The sequence below is a fragment of the Xenopus tropicalis genome, chromosome 8 (genome assembly GCF_000004195.4).
Source record: "Xenopus tropicalis strain Nigerian chromosome 8, UCB_Xtro_10.0, whole genome shotgun sequence".
In the NCBI taxonomy this organism is placed as follows: Eukaryota; Metazoa; Chordata; class Amphibia; order Anura; family Pipidae; genus Xenopus; species Xenopus tropicalis.
The window spans coordinates 80,804,406-80,830,448 of record NC_030684.2 but is presented as its reverse complement, the minus strand read 5'-3'; the positions used below and the strand labels follow the sequence as shown (position 1 = coordinate 80,830,448).

The 26,043-nt window shown below is 38.6% G+C and overlaps 1 protein-coding gene across 1 annotated transcript; it reads left to right on the top strand.

The window, feature by feature from the left end:
• The first annotated feature begins 6,899 nt into the window (after window positions 1-6,899).
• Window positions 6,900-25,403, top strand: sars2 (seryl-tRNA synthetase 2, mitochondrial). Its single transcript, XM_002940354.5, has 16 exons — window positions 6,900-7,234; window positions 8,520-8,615; window positions 9,555-9,584; window positions 10,395-10,535; window positions 11,133-11,187; window positions 11,271-11,334; window positions 15,810-15,915; window positions 17,599-17,646; window positions 18,234-18,342; window positions 18,723-18,768; window positions 19,000-19,087; window positions 20,057-20,169; window positions 20,825-20,918; window positions 23,668-23,760; window positions 23,913-23,978; window positions 24,728-25,403. Exons 1-16 carry the CDS (start codon window positions 6,995-6,997, stop codon window positions 24,854-24,856), a joined length of 1,518 nt encoding a protein of 505 aa, XP_002940400.1. The 5' UTR covers window positions 6,900-6,994; the 3' UTR covers window positions 24,857-25,403.
• The last annotated feature ends 640 nt before the right edge of the window (window positions 25,404-26,043 follow it).

Genomic DNA, 26,043 nt, shown 5'->3' with positions numbered 1-26,043 from the left:
TAATTACTATATATATATATATATATATATATATTACCCCATCCCAGAAAAAGCTTTTGCCATTATTACTTGCAAGATTGTTGCCCTGTAAGGCTAGTGCAACATGGAGTGGATTCCAGTGCCGGGCCAAGCTAGCCAGGCCCGGATTTGTGGCGAGGCAACAAAGGCCTGGGCCTAGGGCGGCAGAAATTTAGGGGCGGCATGCCACCCCGCCGCAACAAAATTTTGACATTTTGCTCCCATACAGAGCAATGGGGACTTCTCCCCACTGCTCCGTATAGGAGTTTAAATGCCCGCGCATGCGCGCTTGCGTCGGCACGGTGCGGGGGGCGGTGGGTTTGTTCGCGCATGCGCGGGGGCGAATGGGGGGCGGCCTAGGGGCGCCTGGATTTGAAATTCGGCCCTGAAGCTAGCCGCACGCGCAATCGAGTGCACAATTCACGCACACAGGGCAACAGGGTTGCCAGGGCCACTGGCGGGAGGTACTGCAGTGGGGGGAAAGGCCCAGAACTAGTGGTAGGTGAAAGAAGAGGTACCCACCTGGCGCCCCCACCGTTGCACCTTAGGCAGGTGCCTCTTCTGCCTACCCCTAGTTCCAACCCTGGTGGATTCTCAGCCTGCAGGTAAGTGCAGGTTGAGAATCCATTCTGACACTTTAATAATCTGAAAAGTTGTGCCTGCACCTGGAAGCATTGCCTCAGCCAATGTAGAATTTCTTGGATGGATACTCTCGAGTAGCCTGCACATGGGCCATAGCAATGCTTCCCATTGCATGTACAACTTTTCTGATTTTTATCCGCAGGCTGAGAATCTGCTCCAAGTGAATCAGCGCTTACGTTGGCACTAGCCTGTTACCTTTCCTGCACCAGGGAGCATTGTCTCTGCCTAGGTTCAGACAGACACAATGAATATTAACCAAAAAACACAAGCCTTTACATTTCCCGCACCCGGGTAGAGACTGCTTCCAAGTGTAGGCAAGGTAGGAGGCTGGTGTGTCTGTAGGCTGAGAATCAGCATCATGTGGCACTATTCAAAACGAAATCATTTAATATGCTCGGGTACAGGCACATGTAGTCGATATCCCCACGAAAATGCAGTCTTGTGCTTTTTGGCAGATATTGACTACATGTGCCTGCACCCTAGTGTATTCAATGCTTTCAGATGCAGACACAAGTAGGAGGATTTTAGGAGTATAAAACAGGAATGTTTAGGTTTGCATCCGTACTTTCTGTTTGTCCTCATATTACAACAGTTGATGACTCAGCATTAAACTACTAAAGAACAAAAAAATAAACAAGAAAAAGCCCCAAGGATCTTAATTACTAAAATCAAGAAATTCTGAGAAATGCAACAAACTTTTGCAACAGCAGAGACATACTGAACACATTTTGAAACTGACCAGTTATGATGAAATGCTGAAATCAGACTGAATATTAGTTGTGATGCATATCTTACAGAAAATACTATATGCTATCAATGTTTCTCAAAAATAAACAGATCTAAAGCCCCACCCTGCTCTGCCAGCTGTTGCTGAAGTCCCAGCATCCTAAGTTTAAAGACAGCCTGAAACCACAGGTTGGCTTTCCCAGTCTCAGTCTGCAGTGCATTGCATACCTTCCAACATAACAGTTAGAATTTTAGAGCCTTCAGTTAAGCAGCAATAAGACTGGGGATCAGTATTAATGAAATGGTGTTCCATGTGAAGGATGTTATGTTCATTTCACTTAACAATTTCTGCAGAAACATTTCCTTTTTTCCAGGCTTTAAAACTGTGATGTTAAAGGAACAGTAACACCAAAAAATGAAAGTGTATTAAAGTAATTACATTATAATGTACTGTTGCCCTATACTGGTACAACTGGTGTGTTTGCTACAAAAAGACTACTATAGTTTATATAAATCAGCTGCTGTGTAGCTATGGGGGCAGCCATTCACACAGGACAAAAAGGAGAAACGGCACTGGTTACATAAGCGTAACCTGTGCCTTTCCTTTTTTGAATGGCTGACCCCATGGCTACACAGGCAACGCACCAGTTGTACCTTTATACTATAACTACTTTTTTTTAATTTTTTGGTGCTTCTGTTCCTTTAACAAAAGTCAGTGAAATTCTTTATTTGTAAATTCATCATTAAACTAGGCTTCCATAACTACAACTTTTTTTGTTGTTTTGGAACAAATAAAAAAAAAGGACTTGATGTTACAAAATCATCATTTACAAGTTAATGTGAGTTGTAGCTCAGCAACAGCAGAGCCGGTTGGAGCCACAAGTTTGGAAGTGCGCTTATCGCTCAACTATACACGTTTTTCAAACCTACTTGTGTTTAGTTCAGACTAAATTAAGTTAATAAAAAAACAGCCAATAGCTCATCCCACTGGATGGAATATTGAAACATATTTTACAGCTGCATTCATTTGAACATACCCTTGCACAATGCACTTTTTAAAGGGGAATGTTAACACAAGCATACTGTAGGGTTGCCAGACTCTATCCCATCAACAAGATTCATATAAAACCTACTTGCCACATGGCTAATAAGCAGTTAGGGGCGCATTTACTAAGCAATTTTGAGATAAAGTAGAATTTTTTCTTACTTCTAGATAATTTCAAGATTTATGAATGGGTTTTTACCAGAACTTGATTTTTTTCGTTATTGTTCAAAAAAATAGGAAGTTAATCCCATCATTCTTTTAAGTTTCACCCAGTTTCAAGTAAAACTTAAACACATTCTTGTTTTCCAAGAGTGCCAATGCTCCCAAAATGGCTGCTGGAGCAATTCCTGTTTGGGAAAAATATAGAGGATCGATGGAGACGAACAAATTTTTGGAGTTTTAATAATGCTTTAAAAAATCTGGGATTTTTGAATGTAAACTCTAAATTTTTGTACAAACGATTCAAGCATTATTTTATAAATATAGCAATGATCGAGTTCAATTCGAATTCATACCATGTTGAGTTTATACAACTTTCATGGCCAGAAAAAAAAAACTAATTTTAGTAAATGTGCCCTCAAATGTAAATGTGCACTGTATGTAATATGTATGCAATGAAACCATAATGAAAAAAACAGCACAAAATATAAGCAACTTCCAACATCTTAGTGATAACGCAATATATTCACAGGTATCTGCATTCAAAGTATTGTATTCAGCTTTATTACAAGGCTAGATAACATGTATTTCAGGAGTTTATTGCCAATATGTGTCAGCTAGGATCATATTGAATTTCACTTCACCCTCCTCCCCCCATAAAAACTTTTGCATTATTTGCCCTTTTACAGCAAGAATACTTGTGTTTTTTCTCTCTGAGGTTGTTTTGCTTACAGTAAATGATGAGTGCATTATTTAAATGTTGGTAAACTGTAATACATGAACTCAATACAGCATGACTGCCAAAACTGAGTGGCTTATTTAGGAAAAAGCCAAAGTGTGTGGTTTAATAATAAGACATGTTATTTTTAATGTTCCTGCTTGGTCACTTTTAGAACATATACACAGTATAGATGTTTATTACTGCCACATACAACAAATACATACAACAAATGGGCGTTTGCTTTCAAATACACCATGTGTATACCATAGCATGCAGCTAGTAAACTAAAAAAAAAAAAAAAAGTAAAATAATTTAATTTCCTTTTTATAAGTATGCTAAGTAGCATAATAATTGAAACAATGACTCTTTGTGATTTAATGTATGTAGAGGGCCATATATGTGGGGGCCCAGCCAACTTACCAAAAGTATATTTAACATCTTCCCACCTATTTTTAAACCATAAATATCTAAATATCACCAGGCCCAATACAAATATGGAAGCACTGCTGTATGTATGTATGTATGTACAGTGGTGTGAAAAACTTTTTGCCCCCTTCCTGATTTCTTATTCTTTTGCATGTTTGTCACACAAAATGTTTCTGATCATCAAACACATTTAACTATTAGTCAAAGATAACACAAGTAAACACAAAATGCAGTTTTTAAATGAGGGTTTTTATTATTTAGGGAGAAAAAAAATCCAAACCTACATGGCCCTGTGTGAAAAAGTAATTGCCCCCTGAACCTAATAACTGGTTGGGCCACCCTTAGCAGCAATAACTACAATCAAGCGTTTGCGATAACTTGCAACGAGTCTTTTACAGCGCTCTGGAGGAATATTGGCCCACTCATCTTTGCAGAATTGTTGTAATTCAGCTTTGTTTGAGGGTTTTCTAGCATGAACCGCCTTTTTAAGGTCATGCCACAACATCTCAATAGGATTCAGGTCAGGACTTTGACTAGGCCACTCCAAAGTCTTCATTTTGTTTTTCTTCAGCCATTCAGAGGTGGATTTGCTGGTGTGTTTTGGGTCATTGTCCTGCTGCAGCACCCAAGATCGCTTCAGCTTGAGTTGACGAACAGATGGCCGGACATTCTCCTTCAGGATTTTTTGGTAGACAGTAGAATTCATGGTTCCATCTATCACAGCAAGCCTTCCAGGTCCTGAAGCAGCAAAACAACCCGACCATCACACTACCACCACCATATTTTACTGTTGGTATGATGTTCTCTTTCTGAAATGCTGTGTTACTTTTACGCCAGATGTAACGGGACACGCACCTTCCAAAAAGTTCAACTTTTGTCTCGTCGGTCCACAAGGTATTTTCCCAAAAGTCTTGGCAATCATTGAGATGTTTTTTAGCAAAATTGAGACGAGCCTTAATGTTCTTTTTGCTTAAAAGTGGTTTGCGCCTTGGAAATCTGCCATGCAGGCCGTTTTTGCCCAGTCTCTTTCTTATGGTGGAGTCGTGAACACTGACCTTAATTGAGGCAAGTGAGGCCTGCAGTTCTTTAGATGTTGTCCTGGGGTCTTTTGTGGCCTCTCGGATGAGCTGTCTCTGCGCTCTTGGGGTAATTTTGGTCGGCCGGCCACTCCTGGGAAGGTTCACCACTGTTCCATGTTTTTGCCATTTGTGGATAATGGCTCTCACTGTGGTTCGCTGGAGTCCCAAAGCTTTAGAAATGGCTTTATAACCTTTACCAGACTGATAGATCTCAATTACTTTTGTTCTCATTTGTTCCTCAATTTCTTTGGATCTTGGCATGATGTCTAGCTTTTGAGGTGCTTTTGGTCTACTTCTCTGTGTCAGGTAGCTCCTATTTAAGTGATTTCTTGATTGAAACAGGTGTGGCAGTAATCAGGCCTGGGGGTGACTACAGAAATTGAACTCAGGTGTGATAAACCACAATTGTTATTTTTTAACAAGGGGGGCAATCACTTTTTCACACAGGGCCATGTAGATTTGGAGTTTTTTTTCTCCCTTAATAACGTAAACCTTCATTTAAAAACTGCATTTTATGTTCAATTATGTTATCTTTGACTAATAGTTAACGGTTTTTGATGAGCAGAAACATTTAAGTGTGACAAACATGCAAAAGAATAAGAAATCAGGAAGGGGGCAAATAGTTTTTCACACCACTGTATGTATGTATATATATATATATCATATACACACACACATATACCACATTTATATATACCACATACTTGAATCTAAGACTAAATAATTCACTTGTTCTTTATACTGTCCTTCCACAGCTATTCACTCTGTTCATTCTGCCTCATCTCTTTACCAGTTTCCTTGCTTTTCCTTCCCTTATCTCCCCACTTCTATTTCTCCGTCCACTCTTTGTATCTCTCATGGGCTTGCAGGAAAAATGCTACATATTTCTTGTTTTAAGGGATATATATATCATGCTGTGTAAAAAAGCGGAGTGAAGCTTTACCAGTGATGTTGCCCAGGGCAACCAATCAGCAATTAGATTTCAACAGTTAGAAAACCAAAGCAAAGCATCTGATTGGCTGTTATGAGCAACATCACTGGTAACATTTTACTCCATTTTTTACACAGTATGATAAATATACCTCATATGTGTTCTTAGAGAAACAGTGTTATGAAACTAAACAGAGTTAAGAAAAAAAGTTTCAACAGTAAAGGACCAATACCACAAAAAATTAATGTTTTTTTTCTGTTACCCTGACTGCTCCAATGCATATTTACTTCAGTATTTTAAAGCGGTCTATGTGTGTGTGACAACTTTTTTAAAAAATTGCTTGCTTATGGCTCTTACAGAAGTTTCTTATGGCTCTTTCAGACAAGTGTTTTTACCTGCATTTTCATGCGCTGGATCTTTAATGTGCCTTTATTTCCTATCAGGCTGTATTCATTTATGGCACAGGTAAGCGCCAAACACAGTTGAAACACATCAAGTTGCATTCCACTCTTGCCTGTGCCACAATGACTAGAGCAGGGGTCTCAAACTCGCGGGCCATTTGCGGCCCTCGGTACAGTATTTTGTGGCCCGCACCAACGCCTTCTCAAAAGCAATGAATGGATCGCGATTTTTATTGCGATTCAAGGGATAATGCAAGGCACGGCGGGCGGGAGCTGCCGATTGCGGAAATGACGTTATGCCATCATAACCGTTATGGGAAGACGTTCTGTGTGCACAATTAGCTCCTTAGCAGCTAATTGTGCACACAGAACGTCTTCCCATAATAACTGTTATGATGGCATAACGTCATTTCCGCAATCAGCAGCTCCCGCCCGCCGTGCCTTGCATTATCCCTTGAAAGCCAATTTTTTGTGAAATCCCTTATGCGGCCCAGCCTCATCCTGACTTTGCCTCCTGCGGCCCCCAGGTAAATTGAGTTTGAGCCCCCTGGACTAGAGTCATATAGGAATGTATTTCCTACACAGGTCTGTGTTCCCCAGCCTTTTACTTTGCCTACTTAATTCCACACCCTCCCTCACTTGTAGGTGACTGGTACTCAGGTCTCTTTCGGCCCACTAGCTTAATATTTAAAAAAATATATTGATTCTCTAATTACTCTTTCTCTGGTGCTGCTACTTTCTTCCTACAATGCCCTTTCTGTCATATCACAGACGCTGTCAGATTCCTACACGCAGATATTCCAAAGCGCTTCTCTGATTGGCCACTCGTTGATTCCCTGCACTAAGATGGCGATGCGCTTGGTCTTGCGACTCCTTGCCCGGCAAAGATCGTGGGGACATGCAGGGAAACGGGCATTTTGTACAAGCGGGACTGTAGACCGGAGCCGGTTGTACGATCACGTTCGGGATGGCTACAGTGCGAAGCCCCAGCTTGATATGGAAACACTTACTCGTGACCTGGAGGCTGCCGAGCGGGAGTATTTAGAGCGGAAGTCGGGGTCACGGCATGGGGAGCTGAAAGAAGTGGTGAGGGCGGATGAATTGATGGCTTCCGGTTTATTAAAAAGCTGAAGATATAGTAGATGAAATTAAAAAAATGCTGCATTTATTAGATGTAAATCGCCGGGGGTTCTTTATAATTTGGCAAGCGCTGCTCGCATCATAACATCTTAACATAAAAATAGCCTTGCCTATTAAATGACTATTGGCTATTAAATGATATTAAGTATTTTTAAGTTACTAGTGTCGTTGTTAAAAACCAGCTGTAAACATTGGCGTAATGATATTTGCCTGTGAATACACACACAGGGAGGGCATCATCCCTGAAATGCACACTGAGCCTTCAGGCTGATATCCACAGTGACAGGCAGATTTGATTCATGTCCTTCATGTCAGGTCCTTACAGACCTGCTGCAGTTCAGCATGGTATTTGTATGAAGGCAGTTTCTCCAGCAACATATTTCTTCTACTTAAATGATATATTAACTCCAAAAAAATGTAAAAAACATAATTCTAAGAAACTTTCCAATGTCCATTCAAATCAAATTATTAGTGCTTTAAAAGTTACTTGTAAGTAATAAGAGAATAAAAATGACAGATAAACACTGCTTTTAATAGCAGTAATATATACAAATAACTGAAAAACTATTACAAATATGTAATGATATCTTGTATCGGTTGTTGGTTGCTTTATTTGTTATACTGTCTGTCCATTGTATGAAACCCACTTATTGTACAGCGCTGCAGAATATGTTGGCGCTTTATAAATAAATGTTAATAATAATAATTGCAAAGTTTTCATTTTTTAGGCAAAAAAATTATTTTGGGGGTTGACATGGCCTTTAATCAGTGCCCTAAGAATCGCCTGACACAACCATAATATAATGAATATTTTGTCTTTTTTTCATCTTTGTGGTGTTGGGAAGAGAGTGCTGAAGATTACTGCGGAGTACAACTCTGGATGTTCCTTCTAATATCCTGGTTAATCTAAGCATTGGTTAAAAAATGAATCCTATTTATTCCTTCTGGAAAACATGCAGACAGATTACAAACCTCCCAATAATTAGAATTGTTAATGAGAGGCAAATGAAACACCCCTTTCTGCCTATGAGATTATTGGATAAGTTAGTAGTCACTTGCCTTTTCTATGAATACTACCCAGAAGGCCTTGTGTAATAATGTGGTGATTTAGTTTATCACCCCCTGGCCTGCAGGAGAAACTTTAATATGATTTTGAGAGTAAAATCTGCCCATTTAAAATTAGTCTTTGTTCAATAACATTAGTTCTATGATGCTTCTGTTATCTTGATAGATTGCAATCTGGAACCGTCTAGAAAAAGTGAAACAAGAAATTAAGACACTGGAGGAGGAGAAATCTGCAATAGCCAAAGAAGTAAAGCATATGGTGGTATGTTTTGTTCAAATCATTACCATTTGTGTTCAGTATGTAGTATGCTATTTTGCTTATGTATTTACTGCAATGCTGCAGAATAGTATATTTGGTTTGTTGTACATGGAACACCCTTTTGCTAAAATATCTTCACAGCACACTTTGGGGCATAATTATTTAAGGGGATGTGACCTAACATATACTTCTCACGCTTCTAAAGCTAGTTGAGGCTATATAGAGTATGCAGTGGAACTCTAAAACAGTTCCTTCTCAGAACTACTGCAGTTTTGCATGCAGATGAGAAGAAAGTCTCCTCAATAGTCTAACTCAAGACTAGGCTTAGTTAGCCTTTTTTCCCAGATCAGACATGGTAAAACTCAAGCTTCAACTTTTGAAAAATCAGATTAGAAGAGAATTTGGAGTTTTAAGTGTCTGCAAATATTCATTAAATGTACTTGTATCTGAAAGACACTCTATGCACTTGTGCCTTTTGGTGTCAAGGGCCAATGTGATCCATCAGTCAGATGAATTGTGCGCAGTGTCCCTATTGACGTTGGAGAATTCTGAAGCTTCAGTCAATAGATTCAGCTTACATGCTCCTATGGAATCACACTGAGATGACTTCCTGAAACTGAAGTACAATTGTGTCCAATTTTTCAAAGCAGAGGCCCAATTTTACATGTTTTAACCCATTGGACACAATTGCCCTGAGCACAACTCCTGGCGGATGCAATGATGCTGGAATTATAAGGGAAAATATTAGATTATGGGTAAAAAATTGCCCTTTGCACCTGCAATTGTAAATGAGCCCTTGTGTATGTGGGAATACAATATTTTGGTACCATTAATGGACGGTATGTGGAAGTAGCAGGGCGTTCTATTAATCTTTACAGTTTGAGAGACAGCAGTTTAGAACATTACAAACATATGAAAAGGTTTCATTTGTCTCTCCAACAGATTTCAGAAGAGAAGCAGAACTTGCAGACGGTGAGTTGTATAGGTGGACCTGTGCTGTCCTTTTTATTTAACTGCATCTGGTGTTTCTGTTGTTTGTAAAGTGTGAGATTGTGACTTCTGACTGACTTGCTATATAAATGATGTACACCTTTATTCTGTCAGTTCTGGTTTAGTAGGAATACAGTGCTTTATTGCTATTCATCAAATTGGGAAGTAGTTGAAGATATGTAGAGTACTGTTTACATCAGGGCTGTGGAGTCGGAGTCAGAGGCAATTTGGGGTACCTGGAGTCGGAGTCAGCAAAAAATGAACCGACTCTGACTCCTACTAAATTTAAATGGGAATAAAAAAAAAAATAAAGCAAGTTTAAATGTCCCAATTCACAAACAGTCATAATTAATTACTTTTCTGCTATAAGAATAAAGCTTTTGCTTTAATTGGGCAATACAGTAGAGTGTTGGCTTCTGTGGTTAAATGACATGTATGTCTCCTTCCTTCAATGAATGTATAAAATACATTAGCATATTAAAAACATCGGAGTCGGAGTCGGAAGTATCAGAAACTGAGGAGTCGGAGAATTTATCTACCGACTCCACAGCCCTGGTTTACATGCTACAGAGATTTGAGCTGTTGTGATAATTTCATTTTGAATGTATGATGGGCTCCGTAGTGTCTCTTTAAAATCTCTAGCCACATGGATAGGTATACATGTGTATACATGCGGGTTACCTGGAGAGATATACATTTGTATACATGCGGGTTTGTTTTGCTGTGCTTTTTTGTATTCTTCTTTGATACCTAAACTATAATAAGATGCCAATATTTGTGCTTCTGTCTCAGAATCCAAGATATGCTCTAATCAGAAAACGAGGAAAGGATATCCGTTTGGAACTTAGCACTCTATATAAGGAAGAGTCAAACCTTGAAGGATCTTTTTATCCTCGAGCCCTAAGACTGCCGAATAGAACCCACCCAAACACTGTGAGTATGAACTATTTAATCAGGATAATAATACAGGGCAGGGTAAACAATAGATTCTGAAAATATAGGAGATTAGAAGATATTTCCAGGGGATTCCTTGGTTTGTCAAACCCTGAAGGGCAAGACACATAGAGCAAATAGTAGCAGCTGTTTGTCTCAGCTACAAAAATAGACAGTGCTGATAATTTACTGATAATTGTCTCTATGCGTGTTTTAGCCTATTCTCTGAATTGTCTATAGCAGGGTATTTCCTGGCGTTTTGTAGCCATGACAAATAGTAGCCATTGGGGTAAGGCCCCACGATTCTGCGCCTGGAAGCACTGAATCCGCCCAGTTGCAGACACACTTAGCTGATATCCACCACCAAACACAAGACTTTGTGTGTAAGTGAAAAAGGAAGTGTATGGTCATTAAGGACCACCTTAGGTGGCTTAACTCAGAAGAAAAGAAGTTAATAGGAAAGGAGATCAAAAACAAGGAAAAACAGCTAGGTAGTGGTACAAGGAAGAAGATTTAGTGTAGTATCAAAAAATAAAATCTGATATTTTCCTTGCCTTTTTTGTTGTCATCATTGATTCTTTTCTTATATTTTGCCAGCCAGTTGGAGATGAGAGCAAAGCTCGGGTACTGGAAGTTGTTGGAGTAAAACCTGGTAAGGAGAAATACGTGTTTCTATTGCTCCCAGGAACAGCCTGTATAGATGTTTGTTAATTTCACTCATCTTCTCTGTTTCAGAGTTTGATTTCAAAATTTGTGGCCATCTAGAGATTGGAGAAGATTTAGATATTATAAGACAGAGGTACAAAATGTCTGTCTTTGTGTTTTATATTTTCAGTGATGATTGATTTATTTTGGAGCATTCAAAGCATTTAAACCTTTTTTGTCTAAAGACACACATAGTATTTTAAATGCTGGTGTGATCTCACTGCTATGGTGCTCTCTTGTCGAACCAAAGGAGCCAAAATGCTCTGGAGCACCTGCCATCTCTCCTTTAGGAAAAACCTAGGAAGATTTATTGGTGCAGTTATTTTCTGTAATATTTTCTGTGGTTTAAAATTCATGTTTTATGGTTCGTTTGCTTTGAGTTCCCTAATTCATATAGATAATTTAGACAAAGACCTCCCCATGTACCAGTGTAATAAATTGGCCTTTTATAAATGGTATTTGAAACTGCTATGGGGAACTTTTGTTCTAAGGCTAACATCAGATGTGACATTTTCTCTCCCAGCATTTTTGTACTGGCTGGAAAATGACAAACACCTCCTGTGCCTCTATACTATTAACTCAAAACGTCATCCACTATACACACAGGGCAGATTATGCCTCAAATTGATTTTCATGTACATTTTTTCAGTACATAAAAAAAAATAGAAGGTGAAAGTAATTTAATTTTCAAGAAATAATTGACATTTCTAAATTAAAAAAGATAGGCATAAAGTATGTTTAGCACAAGCCCTATTCACTGAGCTCATGATGACTTACATTGCTAAAGTGCCCCCTTTAATATTGTTCTGTGTACTTAGACTGGGTATTATGGTATAACATTGTTCTGTATGGCTATATATAATCTATTGTGTGTTTTTCTTTAGGTCCCTTACTTGGTGCTTTCACCTATGTTTATTTAATGATTTGTGGCCTGCTGCACCTGTTATTTTCACAAAGCATTATTATTTATCCAGACAGGTGCAACGTTCCCTTCTTTCTCTTCATAAAGCTGAACAGAACTATTGTTGTCCCAGAAAGGAAGTACTGATATAGGATCCCTTACCTAGAAACCCGCTATCCAGAAAGTTCTGAATTACGGAAAGGCCATCTCCCATAGACTCCATTATTAGCAAATAATTCTAATTTTTAAAATAATTTCCTTTTTCTCTGTAATAATAAAACAGAACCTTGTACCAACTAAGATATAATGAATCCTTATTGGAGGCAAAACAATGCTATTGGGTTTAAAAGTTGTTTAAATTATTTTTTAGTAGACTTGAGATCCAAATTACGGAAAGATCCCTTATCCGGAAAGCCCCAGGTCCCGAGCATTCTGGATAACAGGTCCCATACCTGTATAGAGAACTGTAAAGCTAGCCCTAATGTAAAGCCCAAGTAGGAAAAGGTGGGCCTGGCCTGATGGCCTATAAGGGTAATATTTAGGAGCTAATTCTTATTAGGTATTACGCTGCAACTGTAGGAGAGTAACTGTTAATCAGTTGTTTAACTGCAAAGTGGCACCTTAACCCAAAAAATCTACAGACCTCTGTCAAAGAGTCACTTTCTCTTGGGTCTGTATGCTGTCCTAGTACAGTCTGGATTTTCCATTTACCCTATTTTGTAATAGTAATAACATAACATGACAATTCAAGCAAATGAAAGGCAAAACCTAATTATTTCTTTATAGGTTTTGCTTAGTACAAAAAGTATTTTGCTTAGTGGTGTACTAGATATTAGTTGTAAAGGAGTAAAGATGTTTAGTATCCATAAAATGGGTAGATAGTAATCCATTTACAGAGTAAGGTGAGTTCTGGTGTTAAGATGTCAGTGGCTGCACTTTTCTGCAAATATTTACTTTGTATTACTATCAGGGGTATAATCATTTCTGTCATGGCAAAATCAAGTAACTTCTGATTGGGTGTGTACAGGGTTTTTTGGTCTCTTCTGACTTGTGTTTTGTAGTATAGTACCAGTTTATAGCAAGGCTGGTGTTCTTTATTCATGATAATAAAGGCAGCTGTGTTGTGGAAGTCTTCCTTTCTTGTTTGGGATTGTTTCCTTTTCTATGACCCATCTCTACAGATTTTTACAAAGGTTTATACACTCTTGGCTGCACATGATGTACCATGACCTTTATCTAAACAGTAGTTTTCCTTTTGGTAGCTGTGAATGGTGATTTTAAGAAATGATCATAATGCACATTTCTCATTTAGTAATGGAAGCCCCAGGCCCTTTTTAAATGGGATTGTTGACTATATCCATGTACGTCAGAATTTGATAGCAGGGTAACCTTTGACAGCATTAATGGTAAAATATTAATGGTTATTGTAGTTTACATATCTTCCAAATATATTGAAACAGGAGTTCTGGGACAAAAAAACAATATATGTACTTATATAATTTAGCCAAAAAAATATAAGAAAAATACAGGAAATTGTAAGCCAACAGTGGGCAGTGACATCCAGAAATATTATGGTGGTGTTGATATTGTATATTTAATGGGAGTTGTGATGTAAATAACACTCAAAAATACAGATGTATGGGAATTTTAGTCATAAATCTTGCCCTTTCTCACATTTCTCACCATTTCCTATATGGAGCAATCCTTTACAGTTTTCTTGGCAAAACATTACAAGTGCCATTTTATACAGTAGGTTGTGTGTCTATTGGAATTGTAAATAAAAGGTTAACAATATATGAATACTATTGGGCGTTCAAGACAGGACAGTAGAGCTATTAACCAGAGAAGTTAAAGAGAATGAGCTGAGGGAAACTTTATGGTTTTGAAAATAGATTGTGTGGTGGTCAGTTTTTAATTAAAATGAAAGGGTAATGTAATAAAAGCCACAAACTTAGCACAAGGTCTAGTAACCAACAGTAAGGGCCCCATTAGTCCCAGTTACCCAGGGACAGGTCTTGGTTCTCTGGTTTCATTACATTATCCCCTAGGACAGTGCTGTCCAACTTCTGCGGTGCTGAGGGCCGGAATTGCTCTAGCATACATGGTGGAGGGCCGCTAATGGAAGCCAGTTTTGACCACTCCCCTTTTTAAACCACACCCACTTCAAACCACACCCATTTTATCACAATGGTGGTAGCACAGCAAAATCCCAAATGCTTGGTCCCTCAACCGTCATTCATATGTGAAAGAATAGAATTATATGATGTCATATTAAGATATACCCTTAAAATCCATATGCCTCCTCCTCCCCTGTGGATAGCACAGCAACCCCCAGCACATAATTACACACCTTAGGGGCCATTTAATGGCTATTTCCAATTGCAAACAAACTCCCACAACAAACCCCTGCCAGGTTCACCTCCCACAAGCAGCATAGGGCAGGCAGACTATGGCACACACAGGCAGCACTCTGCCTGCCCTACCCTGGCTGTTTGTGCCATACTCTGCCTGCCCTATGCTGCCTGTGTGTGCCATGCTCTGCCTGCCCTACCCTGCCTGTGTGTGCCATACCCTCCCTGCCCTATGCTGCCTGTGTGTACCATATTCTGCCTGCCCTTAGCTGCCTGTGCGTGCCATGCTCTGCCTGCCCTACCCTGCCTGTGTGTGCCATACTCTGCCTACCCTACCTGTTTGTGCCATACACACAGGCAGCATAGTTCAGGCACTACCTACAAGAGAGTTAGTCTGAGGTGTGAACAGGTGAACAATGGGGGTGATTACAGCCTGAGCCTGTGTGAACACTGCAGGGGGTGAACAATGCAGAGATTAAAAGGTGTGAAAAACACAGAGGATTACATTTTTAAACAATACGGGGTGATTACAGCCTGAATCTGAGGTGAGGACCATGCAGTACTGATACCATTTAAAGCTTACACAAAGGTAAGCCATCAAAGCAGCCAGACAGGTGGGGGGCCACTGCTGCCCACAGGCCGCCAGTTGGACAACACTGCCCTTGGAGATTGAGTCAGTAGAATGGCACATCATGTTGGAAAACTGGATTGTGAAGTCTAAATGCAAGTACAAAACTTTTAGCATACAACATTCAGAGTCTATATATTCATAAAAGTCCAAATTATTTTACACAGTTATTATTTTTCTCTTCTTTTTTGTTTATTTTGCATCACTTGTATTTTATATTATAGCTTAAATATTTTATTCCATTGCTATAATACAATTCATATAATAAGTAGACACTTTTTTTCAATTAGGGAATTATAATTGTTCCAACTCAATGTTGCATTTATCAAATACTGGTTCCAGGAGCCCCTGACAGCACATTTGCTCTCTGAGGCTGTCTAGCAAAGCCGGAGAACTATATCTGTTTGCCACCAGATGCACAGATATGTATTTTTGCGTGAATGTACATAATTTGTACAAAAAGTAGTGCAAACATTTGGCTTATATGGAGTTATTAACAACTTTGTTGATTTTATGAGTGAAATAGTATTTCTACACTCATACACAATTTGAAGAAATGCTTGCCATTCTGGGTGGTAAATGATACAAGTGTGTGTGGGAAATCGGACTGTGTAGTGATGTGTTACAAACTAATTCTTTATTTTGTTCAGTATTAGTTTGGCTCCAGTCTTGTACTTTCCTCTTTGCAGGCGCCTCTCACATGTGTCAGGCCATCGCTCGTACTATCTGCGTGGAGCTGGATCTTTATTGCAGCATGCACTTGTGAACTTTACTATCAGTAAACTTGTGAAGAAGGTAACCATCTGAATTTTGTATAGACATGGTTTAGAAGAACAGCATTATTTGCCTGTTGTCTTAGAGTGATGCTACTTTTAGTATTGGGCAAAATACTTACAAACTGCGTCAGGTCAATATTGCTATACATTAGTATACTAGTAGATCATAGTACCCAATACTTGCCATACATTTTACTTGTCCATAGTGATCTTATAAGCTCAAAAACACTTTGTAAAAAGCTTAGTTATCGGCTACTAGAAAATATCTTACTGTGCTACCTAGGCCTAATATAACATTCAGTTATATCTCTTTAACTTCAATTAAGACGGAATATAGACACAAGGCTAAAATAACTTTTGCCAAGTATTCTATCAAATATATGATCATAAATGATCTTGTGGTAAATGGCTGCAACTATTTCCCCCAATATGTGGTGGTGATTTTGGGAGAGGGTCATGTCCCTGTGCTTAGAACCTGTTGATTGTTTTTACCGCCACTTTTTGTAACACCATTAAAGGGATACTAATAAATTTACTATATTTATAATTTGCTATTTCTGTACATTCTCTTGCAAAAGTATTCAGACCCAATTTTCTAATTTTACTAAATAATAAGTTCTACGCTATTCTTTTGTACTGATGTTTTTATTTCAATGCTAATACTCAAAACATTGTTTATGTTAGAGAAAATATTAAAAGGAATAAAAAAAAAAGTATTTTGTTTGCAGTGGTATTTAGTTTTTCATTTTGTTTTACCACCTTTTGCAGCAATGACAGCTTTCTTTTTTAGTAAGTGTGTACCAGTTTTGCACACTGATTGGGAGTCACTTTGTCCCATTTTAAACATTGTCCTGCTAAAACTTTGCCTCCAAATTCTTCTAGTATTTCCCTGTTTTATGCACCATACATTTACTTGTTTGAGAAGATGCCCAATCCCCTAGAAGCATGTTGCTGCCACTAACATACTTCACTTTAGGTATTTTTAAGCTGTGTATTAGGGGTATATTTATTAAAATTGGAGACAACCCTCACTGTTGATGTTGCCCATACCAACCAATCAGCTTTTGTTTTCTAACTTGTTGGTGACCATTCGGATCTAATTGCTGATTGGTTGCTAGGGGTAACAGCCCGTTTGTCTCCATATGTTATAAAACATTGTATAAAAAAGCCCTTACAGATATGTTCCTGTAATATTTAACAGTTCAATTGGGGCCACTTGACCACATGGGTAGGAAGGTCACATCATAAGATTCTGTACTTTCTCTGGGCCCAATTGACTGGTTTAGAACCTCATAAGTTGGTTTTCGGGGAAACCACAACACCCATTGCCACAGTAAGGGCCCCATTAGTTCCAGTTACCCAGGGACAGGCCCCATTTCAGGACCTTGGTTCCCAGGTTTTATTATATTATCCCCTAGGAGAGTTAGTAGAATGGCACATCATGTTGGAAAACTGGATTGTGAAGTCTAACAGCAAGTACAAAACTTTTAGCATACAGCATTCAGTCTATATATTCCAAAATGTCCAAATTACTTATTCAGACACAATTATTATTATTTTTCTTGAATCTTATTTTTTTGTTTATTTTGCATCACTAACATAATTATACACTTTTTTATCAGTATGCATTTTTATTTAAATGTCAGTATTCCTTGAAAATGTGCAAGTCTTGTTTTTCTCTCACTCTGTTTCTCTGTTACAGGGATTTATTCCAATGTCTGTGCCAGATATGCTAAGAGGAGCTGTATTTGTGAGTTTGCTTCTTTTATCCTTCCTCCAGTTAAATCTCTCCCAAACGTTCTGTATTATGTGCTACCTTATAGTGTTGTTTTGGGTTTTTTTTGACTGCCTTCTGGATTTTCCCTGTACAAATCTAGAGAACTGTGTCTCTGAAATAGCAAGACAGAAAAATCAAAGAGCAATGGGCTCTGTGTTGCAGTAAAATAATTACATCCACTGATATTAGTTCATCACTCGCATTCATCAAATAGTATGTTTTGACACTGCCTAGGTAGTGTCAAAACTGGGGTCCACAGTAGCCCCTTACCTTTCACATACTCCTTTTCCCCTAAACCTTGACTAGCCATCTCAATGAAGCTTACTGTCCACATCAGAGGTGAAACGAGCCCTGCTCGTGAGAGAACATTATGAGGTGTTGCTAAACTAATGTGGGCACATAGGGAAATGTCTCTGTAGTAGTAAAACAACTGCTCAACTGGCTTTTCAGGGCTTATATATCTTAGTTATGGATTGATTGTGTTACTAGTTTGTTTACTATCTCCTATGTTAAAGCAACTTTATTTTGGCTTTCTTTACCATCTTCTTCTCATCTTCCAGGAAGGTTGTGGTATGCAAGCAGATGCTCATGCCTCACAGGTTTATAGCGTGGATCCATTACAACACCCTGACCTGAACTTGGCAGGGACTTCTGAGGTTGGAATTGCAGGTAATTGTTGGCACACTTGGGACTGTGTTCACTCCCATTATAGTACGAAGCAGTAGGCAGAGCATAAATGCAGTGCCACAGAGTGTGTGTGTATCCAAAATGCCAGAGTATATCCAAACTATATTAAAAAAATCCCCTTGTAATAACATCTTCTTGTGCTTTTTTTAAATGCTTTCATGTACATTGTCTGATGAGAAGACATTCATCCTTTGTCTGGCACCAGGTGACACAAATTTGTAGCATCAAGGAGGAGAGAACCCACAATAGTGCCAGAAGCTTGAAGCCCCATCTTAAGGGAGGAACTGACCCAGGGCACACATGGTGTATGTCTACTGTCTGCTGTATCCTTGTTTTACATCTGTTTCTTCTCTTTCTTGTAGGCTTTTTCATGGATCATGCAGTAATGTTGCAAGATCTCCCAGTTCGGTCAGTTGTTATTTTTCACCTACATGGAAGTCCTTTTTTCATGCTATTTTATTTTTAGACAGTCACAAGGTTATGTTTCTTAATGGCCATTAAATAAAATGTCACTGTCTCCCAATCTTAATGTATTTAAGTCTGTCTCATACTCCGTTTTCTCCTATCCTGTCTTAAATTGGTTAGAAGTTTATACTTTTTTATACTGTTTCTCTATTATTTTTGCTTTTATCTCCTTAGGACAGTTTGTTGCAGCACTTGCTACAGGGCAGAAACTGACACAGGACGTGAGACATGGGGACTTTACAGAGTCCATCATTTTACAAAGGTCAATCTTGTTCTTTTCTTGGTGTGAGCTGTTCTAGCAGGTTCCTTCCGTTTTTCACCCAGGTCTGCTTTCTGATTCCTTTAAAACTATTTAGATTTATTCCTCCTAATCTCATCTCACCTGAGATACATTCAATTTCCATGTCTCCTTAAAGGCGTTGTTCACCTTTGAGTTAACATTTAGTATGATGTACAGAGTAATATTAATATTCTAAGACAATTTGCAATAAGCCTTTATTCTTTATTATTTGTAGTTTTTAATTATTTTAGTTTTTGTGCAGCAATTTTCCCGTTTGGGAATTCAGCAGCTAATTACCAAAGGAGCCAGGGTGTGGTGTGAATAAAAGGCTGATTTATAGATAGGAAAAGATCTGAATAGAAAGATACATGATAAAAAGTAACAATAACAATTAAACTGTAGTTTCACAATGCAATCGTTTTTTGGCTGTTTTTTGGGTCAGTGCAAAGAGTAAGAGAAAGTAGGCAAATAATTCTAAAACTATAAACAATAACTATAAACAATAACTTAAAAGTTAACTGCCCCTTTAATGTGCTCTTGAAGTGGGCAATATTGAGTTGATCCCATTGTTTGTCCTTGATGATCAGGTCATAATTGCCACTATGCAGGCCTCGGATTGAGGGCCAATCCTGTCCTTGATCAGATGGAAAATTCAAACCTGTCCGATCGAGATATTGGTTGGGTAGGCCTGTGAAATGTCCCCATACATAGGCTGAAAACCGTCACCAGCTTTTATTGGCCTGTGTATGGCCACCTTTACCCTCTAATTTTACTTTGAGTGTCTTTCTGGGTTACTTTCTGGGATGTCTTATCTCCTTTTGTTTTTAGCTTGCAATCTGACACACCCTGCTCTTTTTGTTGTACTTTTCTCGATCCAGTTGCTACTATTTAGGTGTTCTCTTCTTACCCGTCTCAACTGCTGTAAATTTGTTTGGTGACTTATGCCTTCAGGTGGAGATGTTTGGGGTTACAGCAAATGAAAGTGGAATAGAAAGCCAAGAAATGCTGGATGAATTTCTTGGTCTGCAAAAAGAGATCTTCTCTGAGCTTGGCCTGCATTTCAAGTGAGAATCAGCTCTCTGTATGTCATATATTATCAGTGAGAACATAAGGTGTGTTTGGTGATATCGGGGCCAATTCACTAAAGTGCGTTTTAACGAGCGCTATTAACAGCATGCGTTAAAAATTTTATTGCTTCCTATTTTTTGCGAATGTTTGTACAAGTTCCCTGATCAGCGCACCTGCAGAAATAATATCAGATGTTTCGCCAACATATACACACACAGATTAAATCGGACCGGTCCGTGACTGCAGGAACAGTGCATGGAAGCACAGACAGAGTTAAAGAGATTAACCCTTACATTAACGCAATGCGAGGTAAATAACGCATGCGATATGCGTTTTAACATGCAAAATTTGATGAAACGGTACTTATGTATCGCATGCTTTTTAACGCAAAAAAGCATGCGATAATCGTTATCACACTTTAGTGAATCAGCCCCATCATTTCTTATGTGACAGTGAATACAAAATCTTTGGTGCCAGTACTTGAATGGTGCTTTCTCTTGCATGATATGTTTTTTTCATGTTGCATGTAAACTGTATCCTTAGGAGTTTATAATACTCCCTCATTTCATAGCTTTTTCTCTTTTCTTCTCCTACTGTCATGCAAAATTTTTGCTCTCACTCTACACCATCTCTTACACTCTTTTTCTTTAGAGTTCTAGAAATGCCCACACAGGAACTTGGTCTACCAGCCTACAGGAAATATGACATAGAGGCTTGGATGCCTGGACGTGGAAAATATGGAGAGGTAATGAGAAACTGAGTGAAACACAAGAGGGCCTATTTACATTATTTCACTATTGTTGCTCTTATGAGCCCTATAGACCACAATATAAGGACTGTGGCATTACTGCCGAGCAGCCTGTGTTTCTACAACTTAAATTTAGAATCCAACAATTTGTAGAAGTTAATGGCAGATGTCCCTTCCCAGGAGGATTCTTCTTTTGCTTCGAAACTTTAGAGCAGTGCTGTCCAACTGGCGGCCCGCAACCCCCCCTCTGTGTGGCCCCCCACCTGTCTGGCTGCTTTGATGGCTTACTCTTGTGTAAGCTTTAAATGGTATCAGTACTGAGATTAACTGCCCCCCCTGCATGGTTCTCACCTCAGATTCAGGCTGTAATCAGGCTGTATTGTTTAAATATGTAATCCCCTGTGTTGTTCACACCTTTTAATCTCTGCATTGTTCACCCCCTGCAGTGTTCACACCTCAGGCTCAGGCTGTAATCACCCCCATTGTTCCCCTGTTCACACCTCAGGAGCAGTAGAAACCCACAAATAATCCCTGCATACTACAAAAAGAACATATACTGAGGTGGTACTGCAATTAAAAAGTTTTTTAATATATAGTTATTGTGCAGACTGTAGGAGCACTGCCAGCATTGTGTCACTGTATGCTGCCTATGTGTAGGGCAAGCAGAGTATGGCACACACAGGCAGGGTATGGAAGGCAGAGTATGGCACACACAGGCCAAGTTTGGCACAAACGAGCCAAGAATGGCACACACAGTGAAAGTATGGCACACGCAGGCAGGGTAGGGAAGGCAGAGTATGGCACACACAGGCAGGGTAGGGTAGGCAGAGTATGGCACACACAGGCAGGGTAGGGAAGGCAGAGTATGGCACACACTGGCAGGGTAGGGAAGGCAGAGTATGGCACACAGGCAGGGTAGGGAAGGAAGAGTATGGCACACACATGCAGGGTAGGGCAGGCAGAGTATGGCACACACATGCAGGGTAGGGCAGGCAGAGTATGGCAGGTTTTTGCTGTACTACAACCATTAATATGGATATGGTCATGTGATAACATGGGTGTGGTTTCAAGTGGGTGCGGTTTCAAAAAGGGGAGTGGTCAAAACTGGCTTCCATTATCGGCCCTCCACCACGTAGGTCGGAAAAATTCCGGCCCTCGGTACCACAGAAGTTGGACAGCACTGCTTTAGAGGTTTCGGATTTTTGATGTTTCTTTAGGCCACAATTTGAAAAAGTAGAGGTTTTGGCGGGACTGCGAAAAAGTCGCACTTTCGCGACTTTTATGCTACTTTTTCCCACACTGACTTTTTTTCAGTTCAGACTTTTAAATAAATGTTAGACATTCATGGAAATTAGTTTATTCAATTTTTTTAAAGTAAAAAAAATGTTTTAGTAAATGTGCCCTTTGATGTCAGATGTCATTTAACTACACCTGGAATGATACTGTGGGGCAAATGTGCACTAGTGCAGTAACCCATGACAACCGAACAAATTTTTGCTTTAAAAAGTCTACTGCCTTCTTGCAACTTGCTGAATGTTGCCAATCACTGATTGGTTGTTATGAATTGCTACAGATTATGCTTCTGAGGAAGTGGCGGGATGCCACATAACGCGTAAAGCGTAGGTCCGTTTGGATTTACATGTGCCTTTTATAGATGATGGAATAAAGACTGATTTTTATTTTTATCCTTGTGGTACTCCGCTACAATTTTCTTTATTTTCTTGTTGTTGGGACCATCTGGGAGTTGGTCCACGAGTAGCACATTTGGGCTCGAGCAGTAAGTGCTTCCGGGTATTATCCTCACTTTGCAGCTACAGATTTGCCCAATGTTTGTTAATGAACCCAAATGTACCTACAAGTCAGATAATAGAAAATTGAATAGAGAAATTTGAAGGCTTATTTACAATGTTCCCTCTAATGCCTTTTTAACAATGTGTGCAAAACATATTCTTTTATTTATTAAACTTGTATGCTCTTTTTTTAAAAACTGTGCTCTGGTCAGAAAAAATGCAAAATGTTGTGTTTTCACACAAGCACACAACTTAGAGGGAACATTGTTTATTTACTGTAAATAGGTGTAATACATATAGCAAGGGAACCTTTTTGGTTTTTGTTTGATACTGCAATAGGGCCCAGAGCAGCAGGGGTGTAACAATACTGGAAGCAACTGCTCCAGGGCGCACAAAAGTGTAGAAAGTCCAGTGGTGCCCTAATTAATGAGCGGTTTTAATAAATATTTTAGTAAAGCAGGTCAACTTCCAGAAGTTTTGGGAGAACCCTAAAATGAATGAGATGTGGAACCCAGTAAGATCTAGTTACAGCACTTTATGTTAAGTGCCTATGATTAGCAGCACTATTTTTGCTGAAGCTTACATTATAAATCAAAAGTGTCCAAGTTTGTGTTGGGTAATAATAGCCCTAGAACTTTGCTTTCGGTTCTGCAGTCTTCTGTGTTCTGTCTTCCTCTATCTGAAGTTAAAAGGTGCTGTCATAGAGGTGGGCCTGCCTCACCTGAGAAATGGTTCCTGTGTGTCTTTCTATTGCCAGTGCAGAAGAAGAACCTCACATTAACTGTAAGGGGCATTAAACGCGTAAAAAAGTTAAGCCGTTTTATTAATAAGTAGAGAAGCCTAGCGATGAGTGGCAAATTTTGTTGCTGTTTTTTTTTATTCCGTAAAATAAAAAGGCCCCTAAATATGTTATCTTTATTCTTGACATATCTAGTTTTATTTTGGATTGCCTCCAGATTTCTAGCACTTCCAACTGCACTGATTATCAGAGCCGAAGACTCAACATTATGTACCAGAGGCAGGATGGGGAGCTGCGCCACGCACACACTGTAAGTCAATATATATATATCTTACAAAACATTAGAAAAATGTCTTTATCTGACAAATCACATGCACTTTTCTGGATTATGTCTCAAGTTGCATGCTTTGAATATTATTTATAGTGCATTTTAAGACCATTTCTATTAACATGTCTCTTTAGGTCAATGGTACTGCCTGTGCTGTCCCACGACTCCTCATTGCAATTCTTGAGTCCAATCAGAGAAAGGTAAACGTTTTTTCTCTTTCTTTTTTTTATTTGTATCCGTCTCTCTCCCTCTTAATAAAAACAGAGCAGTAATAAGACCCAATAAAACAGGCTTGCTGTGGACTCTCCAAATTTCCCAGTCCTATTCATTACTGTGTGAATTTGTTGCCATTCTCTCTTGCCATTCCATTGTGTGAATTAATGAAGTGTGTTGTCTATCTCTTCATTCGCACACTTCTTAAAATCACTGTTGTTCTCCCTGGCCTAATCAGACTGTATTATCTTGCTATACTCTACTATGCTGTCTACTACACAAAGAAATAAATTATAATTCTAAACAACTTCCCAATATTCGTTAATTAAACATTTTCATTAGTTGTATTGTAAGTTATTTGTAAATGTAATTGCAGTTGAAAGCAGTGTTTGTCTTTCCCTTTCTTTACTGCTGGTTCTGTCTCTTGAAACAATGTATGAGAATTCAACATTGGATACTTCTTTACAGATGCTGCAGTTATATTTACAAATAAATATAATTTGTAATTCGTATGTGTTTGAATGTTGCTTACAATTACAGTTTCTTTAATTTAAAAAAAAAAGTGTTTAGGTGCCTTAAAGTTTATTGATGGTTTTGTGTAAAGTAGCAGTTTTGGGGTGTTTTGATCACTGCAGTTTAGTTTTATTACTAACTTACTCTACTTCTTGCTGTATTTTGTTTGTATTGCTCCTCCCATGTTGACCTTTCTTCTCTTGGTTTTACCTCTTCTCTCTAGGATGGAGCAGTACTTATCCCTGAAGTCCTGCAGCCTTATATGGGGACAGATGTAATTGAAAAACCCAGATATATTCCTGCCAGATACATTGGTCCAAACCAGAGAAAGCAAGATAATGTTTTGAAATAGGCACCTAACTTGCACTAGAAAGAAGAAGATAACAAGAATAAAGAGGCCTTCTGTGCTGCTATATATATATATATATATATATATATATATATATATATATATATATATATCCTGCTATTCATTGGAAAATTTGTATATAACATTCTGTATATAAACATTTCTAATAATCAAATGCTTTCGCAACCTCTTTTTTTTAAATTGTTTTTATTGAGTTTTTGATTTGCATTTAACAAAACAGATCTGTATGTTACAGTTGACCATAGTAATGACAACTTCTTGACCAACCCCTTTTTTTAATCAACAATTCAATTAAGATAAAATATACATATATATTTGCTCATCATTGCAAAGCTCTGTGAGGCTCTGTGAGTTCTGTTTGGAAACCATTCTGCCTGCACTTGCTAGCAGGGTCCCCTATCCAATATGTCTAGCTCCCTATGTATCCCAAGGTATCTTTTGCACAGTTAGAGCCCTAGGCATGTTTCCATACTTGTGCAGGTGGCAGGTACTAACCCCTGCAGCAAGTTCTTAGGAAACAAAAAAAAAACACAATGGGCAATGGGAGACACCTGCCAGAGATGTCTGTGTGACAATAGCAGGAGGAAGCTGGCACAGAGCTTAGGCTGCTTTGTTACTGGGTATTACCTTTGTTATAACTAAATTGTGTTTCCATGCTATCTTTATCTGAATGGTTTGACTCATGTCATTGTATGACTATACATGTTTATTGTGTAACTGAACCCAAAACTTTTCTTCTTTTTTAAATTGGTCCTTCACCCAAAATAATTTTTTTTTTTTTTTCATAATGAAATAAAGTGTTCAGTGGTTTTACAGATATTTTATTAAAAGCAGCCGCTGTATGCCTGTTTATATTTTCTGTACTCCTAGCTCTGACTTCTGAAACAATTACAGAATCCCATTGAAAGACATGTACGAGACTTGACTTCTGTTATATTGTTTTAAGGGTCAGACTTAGAGAACAAAAGAGAGAAAAACATTTTTTGTCTGCAACTTTTTCAAACATCTTTAATAGCACTAAATATTTTAAATTATAATGGAAAGTTGCTTAGAATAACATTTTGTGTCATTATACAAAAAACATTGCATAGTTATCACTCGATGGCTTACATCTCATTATAAAAGTGTCATCACTACCAAGTAGAAGAAAGCGGAAGTGTGTGTTTATC

Excerpts from the sequence above, each read along its gene's own strand:
- sars2 (XM_002940354.5), top strand. The coding sequence starts at position 6,995 with ATGGCGATGCGCTTGGTCTTGCGACTCCTTGCCCGGCAAAGATCGTGG. Across the intron at positions 18,769-18,999 it reads TTGCAAGATCTCCCAGTTCG|GACAGTTTGTTGCAGCACTT; the intron begins GTCAGTTGTTAT and ends TTATCTCCTTAG. Across the intron at positions 20,919-23,667 it reads GACGTGGAAAATATGGAGAG|ATTTCTAGCACTTCCAACTG; the intron begins GTAATGAGAAAC and ends GATTGCCTCCAG.